Raw genomic sequence first — 10,049 nt, 5'->3', positions numbered from 1 at the left:
CTCCGTCTTCTTTGCTTCAAATGAACTAAAATTATTATACTTACCGACGGAGTTCACGTGGTTCGCCGAAGGGAGTAGCGGGATCTGATAAACGAGAGAGAGACGTGAGACACCCACAAAAATGGGGTGCAAAAATGGGAGACGACGAACGGAAAAATGGATCTAGGGAGAATGGCTTTTTCGAAGATGGATCTGAAGGAGATAATGGCTTTTTCAAAGATGGATTTGGCGGTGAAGAAGAGACTCGTAGTCTCTTCATTATGCTATTTTGTGTTTTTTTTTTCAAATGTAAAACCACCTGATCTGACTCATGTCAGCGGCGAGCGCAGATGCATGCAAAATGGACTGTATATAGAAGAACTGCAACACGCTCGATCTAGCTGAACGTCTTCTTTCACTGGCAGGCTTTCCAACTGAGCTGCACTACTGTACCGCTGCAAGTGACCGCTAAATAGTGTTTTTTTATTTTATTTTATTTTATTTTAATATTTTTAAAAAATATTAAAAATTACTTCCATAATTTAAAAATTACTTCCATAATTATTAATAAAATAATTAAAAAAATAAAATTCATTGAGCGGTCGATAAGTATGGCGGCATAATAATTTTTTTCTTTGATCCATGCGGGCTGGGCATGTTAGAATGGACTGGGCCCTTTCAAGTTTTTTTTTTATTTTTTTTAATCCTTTCAAGCTATCTTATCCCTCCTGCGAGTGGGCATTGAGTGATTTTGGAACGTTGTTGGCGAGGAGAGCAAGGGTTGTTTTTGCAATTATGTACAAATTTTAATTCAATCCCCTGTAAATGCAGGACTGCAAATGGGAAAATTATTATTCAAGATTACAATTTAAAACTTTTTTTTTTCTCCGTATTGCAAGGTTATTCTTAATTAAAAAATACTACAATCACAAAATGATCAAATAAAAATAAATTTGCAAACTGGTATGATTTTATATAATACGTTAAATTTCCTTTAGTAATTTTAGTATATAACATATCACATCAAACTACTATTTAATTTTATGAGAATTTTTTATAGCTAAAGCATTCATCTCTTCTTAATTAGTCCACAGATCCCAAAATTGCTGTACTCCAATTGGTGTTCAGGACAGTGTATTGCAATATTTCAGACTGAATTTATTAATTTAAACATAGGTACTACATTCCACTGCTGGGAATAGAGATGAGAAGCCATTGGAATTCAAAGAAACACACCACATGCATATATAAACAGGAGAAAGAGTACATTAATATCCTTGGAGGTAGCTATAGCATATATAATATCTATGGACACGACAAGAAGCAATTCCTTGTGGCAGTTATTTCAGATCACACAATCAAGACGACAGCAGCAGCAGGGGTAGGGTGATCAAACGCTTCATTCATTGATCTAGCTAGCTAGTTAGTCTTGCTCTTCAACTCGTTACTCGAAGATAGACAAATTTATTCATAAGAAAACAGTAGTACAGGGACCAGGAGTAGAGCAGTACGCAGCAGCGGATGATCAGTACTTCATTCCTCCAAGTACGTACTTTTCATCCCCAAATAGTTGTTTCACCGTATCTCAACTTCTAAGTACTGTTCAGACTGACCATGATTGTTCCTTTGTCACAACCAAATACAACCCTGAAGGGAGTAGGGATATCATGATATTAGCAAGGCAGATTTTATCATGCTGTGGGCAGCAAACTGATAATAGTACTAAGATTATTCATATATTCTCTCAAAAAAGAACAGAATATATAGAATCTTACCGGTCTGATCCTTTTTTGTATCCAACTACCCAAACTCTTCCGAGATCATAGTTCAATGTGTTCTCGAGTCTGTAAATTATTGAGCATTACTTTAAAACTTCCAAAACCAAAATATATAGCAGAACCAATTATTAAAGTCTGACGACAGTACTAGTTCTAATGCATGCATGTATTTCAATTGGTCTCCTGCACGGTATCAGAATATGGAAAATTTGAATCATGAAGAGTTACCTATAGGTGGTGGCATCCCATATGCAAATAGTTCCGTCCTCTGAACCAGTAATAATTATGGGAAACTCTGGATGAGCACATATCAATGTAACATTGTGCTGGTGGCCTTCTAGGGTTTGCAGGCAACTTTTGCTTTGATAATCCCACACCTGTTTATCTCATAAAATTATAGCTAGTCTCAATGAGTAGATTCAAATTAATGATAAACACTAGTGCATATGAAAAAATCTCTACTTAGCCGAAGAAGAAGGAGATAGGCCGGTTGCAAACCTTAGCAGTAAAATCATCAGAACCGGTTAAAAGCTTTGTTTCATCGTTGCCAGTGAAGTAATCAACGCAGTTCACACCCTTCGAATGGCCATCCAACGTAAAGATTGGAGCAGGAGAGCTCAGATTCCATACCTAGAAGAGGAGCCATTAACAGACTTAAAAAGAAAATTGCAGTTTACTATTAGGCCAGAAGTGAAAAGATCATAAGGCCTATATATAATACCTTGATGGTTCCATCAAGGGATGCACTTGAAAAAGCAAGGGTGTCTTTTGGGTTGAATGCAACTTGCATTACATAGTGTGAATGCCCCTCGAAAGTCTGAGTACAGACCCAACCCTTCTCCCAGTCCCAAAGCTTTATAACTTTGTCATCGGACGCTGACAGCACATAGGGAAGGGTAGGATGGACGGCCACAGATCTGATGAAATCTTCGTGTGCCTCAAATTCTTTGGTCTTATCCAGTGTGTGGAAATTGTATACCCGAATAAACTTGTCATCTGCTCCAGCAACCACCCAGTGTTCGCGTGCAATGAACTTTGCTGACCTGACTGCAAGCACATATATAAAAAAGAATGTCAATCTAAAACATGCCCAACAGTACACGCACATACAACTTCTATGGAAAAGTACTGGAATGTCAAAAAAAACTACATGCGTGTCATTAATTACCTGGGGACTCAGTGACCTTGAAAGACTTCTCCAGTGTCTGGAATTGGAGATAAAAAGGGTTAGCATCAAATGCTTAGAGAGAGAAAAATAATAAATACAAGTCAAAAGTGTTTGAAGCACAGAAACAGTACTCAAAGATCAGTCAAAGGTACGCCTAATATATAAAATATTGCCAGCTTATAACCTGTGACTGGTAGTTCCAGATACAGAGACTGCCTGAATACAAACTTGCAAGAATCCTGCCACATAAAGCATTGTTCAGCAATATACTTTAGATAATGATCAGCAAGTGCTATTGAAAAATCCATTTTGCTTGATACTAATTTGATATAGATAGCTTTCCTTTGTTTTCATGCATGTATGGGAAAATTAAAGAAGATATGTAAATTACCATGGCTCAGTTGGATGAAAATCCACAGATTTTACTCTTTCTGAGTTTTGAACATATTCTTTCTGTTGCAGAAAACAGCAAGCAGGTGAGTTGAGCAGCTTGAAATTAACTCATTTAACAGAGATTGTCCATTTATATATATGTATAAATAAATAAGAAAATTAAGCAAAACAAAACAATACCTCGATCTTGAGTGAAAGAGGCTGCAGGGGCATACCAGAAGTACAAAAATTATTAGTCCAATATCTAAACATTAAGTTCCAAATAAAAACTAAAATCGTATTCAAAACTTAAGTTTCAAATGAACTCAAAAATGGCTCTATTAATCTGTGACCGAATATTGCGGCTTTACAGATCAGAACTAATATATGTGTGTTGTATGCAACTCACCATTTTCGCAGTTGATATCTTGGAAGCAGTAGTTGATTAAGCCTGTACGTGGTTGGAAAAGAGAAACGATTCTCGTTAACTGGATAGAGTTTGATTGGTAAATATTCCTGCAGCATATATGTGCATATATATGCACGTTAGGGAATGAACATGTCCATGCTTGGTTCAATGTCTCGGTCTACCAAACTTCCATTATTTCCTTTGATTTCAACGTATACCGTCATCCCTGTGCTCCAATCCGTTGATTTTTCCTACGTGTAATAATGGAGGGTCAGGTTGAGCTTCGTAAGAGTCTTCGATCGCCTTGCGTTGTCATCCAATGCACCCATTTCCGTTGATCATCCTACGCGTCAGAACGGACGGTAAAGATTGGTTTCGATACAGTTTGCGCCTTGACCGTGTCAGTGTATAGTCGCAGACAAATTAAGGGTCTTGGGAGATGGGATTGCGAGGCACTCGTGGAAACCTCCGCATTAGCAGCGGACGTGCTTTGACCTTTGTTTCGACCGATTGCGAGGCAATCGTACAGTTTGCGCCTTGCGTTTTCGACTGTACCTAGCAATGCCCGATGCAAAAAGGAAAGTTGGATAAACTTCGGGAAAGATATTTGTCGTCCAAGAGTAGAGAGCGCAGCAACGTGCAATCTTTTTTAGAAAAAATAATAAATATTACATTTATATAAAAATAATAATAAATTTTTTTTTTTTTTTAAACGGTTGTGTAACGTTTATGTTTTCTATAATTATATAGAGCGTTACTCTTTAACTTTTTTATAATAGCCAAATCTTGCATATATTTTTTAAATAAAAAATAAAAATAGTTTATCAATTGTTTTAAAAATTAAAAAAATGATATTTATAATCATAGAATGCACAAATGTCGCACATTCTTTTTTTAAAAAGTAAATAAATATAAAATCTAAATAAAAATGTTAATTTTTTTATCAGAAACTTTGTGTGTAATAACTTTTGTATACTCTTTGCACACTTAAAATTAAAAAAATTTTAATTTTTTTTTATCAAAAATTCTTTTCAAAACGATTGTGTAACGTTTATGTTTTCTATAATTATATATAGCGTTACTCTTTAACTTTTCTATAATAGTCAAATCTTGCGTATTTTTTTTAAATAAAAAATAAAAATAGTTTATCAATTGTTTTAAAAAATAAAAAAATAATATTTATAATCATGAAGTGCACAAGTGTTGCACATTCTTTTTAAAAAAAATAAATAAATATAAAACTTAAATGAAAATTTTAATTTTTTTATCAGAAACTCTGTGTGCAATAATTTTTGTATACTCTTTGCACACTTCATTAATATAATTAGCTGCATCATTTTTTTAATATAAAATAAAAAATTTGATCAATCACATCAATAAAATATATAATAAATACTTAAAAATTATGTATGCAGCATAAATTATTTTTTAATAATAAATTTTACTATTTTTTAAAAATAATGTACGACATTTGTACGACACATGAATGTAACTGAACGTAAAAGTCATCTTCCAATCATAAATGTTTTAACATTTAATAATCAATCCACATTACTCATTAGAATTAGGACACGTTTGGTTATATAAATAGATGAGATAAGATGAAAATTAACAGTTTAATAAAATATTATTTTTAATATAATTTTTTATTTTAAAATTTTTTATTTTAAAATTTTTTTTTATATTTAAAAAAAATTATAATAATTAAACGAACTAAGATAAAATAGATGCATGGTACGTAGAAAGAAACGTAACCGTAAAGTTTCATTACGTAGAATCTGTTAATCCTTTCGTTTTTCCTTTCTATATTGCAAAAAGTGGTACTTGCATTAGAACTTATAGGGCACGTGGTATCCGGGTGTTACATGATATTCTTTACTCTATTAATGTATGATTTCTATAGGCCCTGCGAAACCGATGCTAGGGTCAATAAATTGATATCTAAGGCCATTACAGGCGAAGCTATCTGAAATTAGAGTCGGCCTGCTCCAATTCGGAAAGGATGAAATGAGAAATGTCTCCCAGTGAGACGGACTGGGCCAAGACTCTCTCTCTCTCTCTTTTTAATCTTATTTTATAGCATTGGGTTGGCACTTAAGCACTCTTATTAGATTAATTAAAAAGTTAAATTCAATAAGTATTTAACTATTAAAGAATAAAATATACTCATATTAGATTAGTCAAATTTAACTACAGTAATTTCCAAAATTTTTTCTAAATTTAAAGGTTATTGTACATACATCAAATATATATTTTGTTAATTATTTTTCTCTTTCTTTCTTTCTATAATATATTTTATCATAATGAATATATTAATTTGACTTAGTGATATATTAATTTAATAAGAACATGATTATTAATTAACATATAATAAGTAGAATAGTAAAATATGATAAAATTAAAAAATTAAATATTTTTAAAATTATTAATTATTCATTACCATATAGTGAATAAATATATAATTTAATGTGGAGATTTTATGTGAATATCTAAAATCAAATTCATCTTATATTATTTTATTATTATATAATGAGAAAATAACTATTCTAATGTAGAGATTTATGTGAATGGAATAATTAAAAATTAAATTTCTCTTATATTTATTAAAATTATCTTTTAACTTTAACTAATTTAATGAGTGTGCTCTTAGCCCGGGTGTAATTAGATTACTGCTGCCTTTTTTTTTTTTTTTTACCAGAATTCTCTAGATTTTTCAGGGCAGTTTCTCTTGTTTTATCTTTGTTTATGTAAATAATCGGATTCCTCCCATGCACGGCGGACCCCCTTATAACAAAGCTCTATTAATCTGTATTTATTCGTTATGTAGGTTTCAACGGTCAGTGATTTCGACATTGATGAGACCGTTGACGAACATTTTAAAACTTTTAAAGACCATATTTTTTTAATAATATTAAGTACAACCCTTAAATAAAAAATAATTTGTATAAATTTTAAATAGTTAAATTATATATAAGTTTTTATAAAAAAAAGACATCACGTAGGGCAGGTTTGGGAGTGAGATAAAAATTTTGTATTTTGTTTTAAAGTTTAAAATATTATGTTTTAATATTATTATTGTTTTGGGATTTGAAAATGGTGTATTGAGATTTGAAAAATTTGAATTGTTTATTATATTTTGTATGAAAATTTGAAAAAGATGTAATAATGAGATGAGATGAGATTAGAATTTTATGTTTTATTTTTGTTACCAAACTTGCCCTTAGAAAAAAGTATAAAAATCTATTATTTATTTACGAGACTCATTTTTTTTTTTATAAATGATTTGTATGAAACTTATCTATTTAAAATTTATACTTAACATTACTCAAGAGTCTATAGTAAAAAAAAATATATATATATATATATCATATGCGCCTTCAACTCCTATTTTGACTGAAGTATAATCTATTTTTGTGTCCAATTTTAGCTGATTAAGTAAGAAAAAGTTGTCAAAGGCATATAGCCTGATACGATAACACCCAAGACTCTAAAATAGAGGTCTTGGGTTCAACCCGGCCCCCTCCCCCAAATAAAAATAATAAAAAATTAGTGAAAAAAAGTTAAGTGAATGATCCTTATATAACATTTATTGTTATTTATAGAATGTTTAAATAATATTAAATATTAATAAATATTGTAAGATTTATTTTATGTATTTATTTCTCCCATTTGAGATCTTTAAGTTTAATTATTCTATGTATTTATTTCATAATTCTAACTCGTTGGATAATGCTTCAAATGCGAAATTAATTAAGCTAATTGCAAATCAAGGATCCATTGACGATTGGGCGTATGGTTTTTTACTTTGAGTCGAGCTAATATGCAGTCTAGAGTAGCCCACTCAACCTTATTGCTTTCAGCTTTTGAGTTTTTTTTTTTTTTCTTTTCAAAATTTTTTAATATATTTAAATATTTTTAAAAAATATTCTAATATATTTAAAATCACTTTCTTAATCACTAAGTATAAATAAATAAATAAATAAATAAATTTGGCAAGCGGTATACTTAAACGGTACACTTGGGAAGCAAAAAATAGCTTTTTTCTTTTACTTTTATCATACTTGGAAGGGATAAAATATATCAGGCCCAAAGTAAACCTATTAGGCCCGATCCAAGAGAGAAGTTTTACCATTATAAGATAATGAGGAGACAAGGAAAATGAGAGTGTCAGGATAAAGGGACAGGAAGAAAAAAAGAGAAATTGAGGAGAAGAAAGGATGTCAGATATGCAAAGAAAAGACGACCAATCCTCACCACTCCTTAGGGATACTCGAAAAGAGGAAACAAATAAATGGAAATGACCAGACTACTCCAGGGAGAATTCGACTTCTTTTTCAGCTTCTTCAATCTCTGGAAAGCGACTCCATCGAGAACAAATTCTCTAGTAAATATATTTGAGATATCTATTGTATAGTGAAAAAGAGAGGCAATGAGGTATTGTAAATAAGTTTATTATAGTGGATATTCTCTCTCCAAAAATTTCGTAGACGTAGATTTAATGTCGAACCACTTAAATTTGTGTGTCTATATCTCTTTTATATTATCAGTATTTATTTTCTATTCACTATTATGGATATACACACAATCACACCAAATCATGCCGAGAGTTTTAGACTACACAGATTGAAACCCAAATAGTTATAGCGAGCCAATAATGATTCTTTTTTTCCCTTTCAAACTGTTGCGTTATTTTTGACATTAACAATACTAATGAGAGGGCACATGCTTCCCTTCCCACATAAAAACTTTATAATTTGTTCTTTATGTTATTCTTTTTTTTATTGCCACCAATCTCTAATTTTATGCAACGAGTGGACATTGAATGGACCGACGGAAGCATATGTATCCGTAAAATAATCATCGTGAGCAATAAATGATCATTACGTTCAAACATTAAAAAATTTAAATAATGAATTATTTGATAAATATTCTTTAAAATGAAAGAAAAGGAAAAAGTAGAGTTTCCAAAAACAAAAAAAAAATTAAAGTCGTACAATCGTCCATAGCGAGAATGATAAACTTGTCATAGCAAATTAACAGGCACAATAAGTGAATGAAAACAGTGGTTCACTTTCTATGTTATATATATATATATATATATATAGTATATATCTTATTTACTTGAAGGTGGCCATTTTACTAGTACAAACTAAATAAGAAAAATAATAAATGTACAACTATTTTTATAATAATTTATATAATTATATTTTAAATAAATTAATGAAATTTTTGTAAAATAATTTATAAAAATAAAATTTCATAAATATCCTTAATAATTATATAAAATATTATAAAAGATTACTCAATAAATAAAAGATTTAAAGCGCAAAAGCTATAAAATATTATAGGCTTGAACCAAGTCTTTTTAGGGGCCTTTGAGTGCCCCGGCCACTACGATTTGTTTTGTGGCACGTAACGCGCAGAGATGGTATTGAATATATATATGAAGATCCCCCCCAAAGTTGACCTCAGTGAATGGAGCACCCAAAGTACGTCCCGCCCCAGAAAAGCAAAAGTCCATTCAAGAATGATTACAAGTTTAGACTAAGAACCCAACCACAGAAAAAGAAGTAGAAGAAAGAAATAAAAAATAAATAAATAAAAGAAACAAGTGTTGTAAAATCTGATTAAAATGGCATATGCCCAGAATAAACTTGTCCACTTCCGAGTGTCCTCCTCAATTATATATGCAGTGTTCATCCATATGAATAGGGAGGTTAGACCCTAGTCATTATCATCATCAGTCATGCACTAAAGTATATATCAACTAATTAGCTAGGAAGACTCATCTTGTCTCATGACTTTGTTCATTAATATTGCTGGATAACTCGGTGGGGGGTGGTATTACAAGAAAACTGCTTATTTATAGTCAGTTAATTCTAACGAAATGCTTATTTACAGTTAAAATGAGTCTATTTTAATTATAAATAATCTTTTCGTTGCAAATAAATGACTACAAATACTCATTTTTCTTATAGTGTGGGGGGTGGGGTGGGATCTTTCCTTTCATTTGGAATCATGTGATTTTCTTTAGATATTGTCACTGCAGATATGAAGCCATCCCCAATTTATATATGCTTGGAGCATATATAGTCACAAGGAACCCTCACTTGCCTGTGTCTCTCCTTTGATCACTTTGAAATAGCCATGAATTAAAGGCTATTATATATATATATATATATATATATATGTATATATATATATAGCTGTATTATTAGATTTTTTTCCAGCTACACGTACGGCTTCGAAGGTCATTTTAAGCAAGCCATAAACAAAGTTCCATAGGCTTTGTTTGGTTATTAAAATTATATCAACTCATTATTATAATTTTTTTAAATTTCAA

At 31.0% G+C, this 10,049-nt stretch overlaps 1 protein-coding gene across 1 annotated transcript; it reads right to left on the bottom strand.

The window, feature by feature from the left end:
- Positions 1-1,112: 1,112 nt before the first annotated feature.
- On the bottom strand, positions 1,113-3,839 carry LOC109009145 (coatomer subunit beta'-2-like). The gene is made up of 10 exons (XM_018989517.2): positions 3,707-3,839; positions 3,499-3,519; positions 3,317-3,378; positions 3,110-3,164; positions 2,926-2,962; positions 2,479-2,804; positions 2,256-2,387; positions 1,986-2,134; positions 1,755-1,823; positions 1,113-1,626 (listed from the first exon to the last, which is right to left on the bottom strand). The coding sequence occupies exons 1-10, from the start codon at positions 3,707-3,709 to the stop codon at positions 1,572-1,574; spliced, it is 909 nt and encodes a 302-aa protein (XP_018845062.1). The 5' UTR covers positions 3,710-3,839; the 3' UTR covers positions 1,113-1,571.
- Positions 3,840-10,049: the final 6,210 nt, after the last annotated feature.

Source organism: Juglans regia, chromosome 12 (genome assembly GCF_001411555.2).
Source record: "Juglans regia cultivar Chandler chromosome 12, Walnut 2.0, whole genome shotgun sequence".
NCBI lineage: Eukaryota > Viridiplantae > Streptophyta > Magnoliopsida > Fagales > Juglandaceae > Juglans > Juglans regia.
The sequence above is the reverse complement of the archived record's forward strand: the minus strand, read 5'-3'. Positions and strand labels throughout refer to the sequence as shown.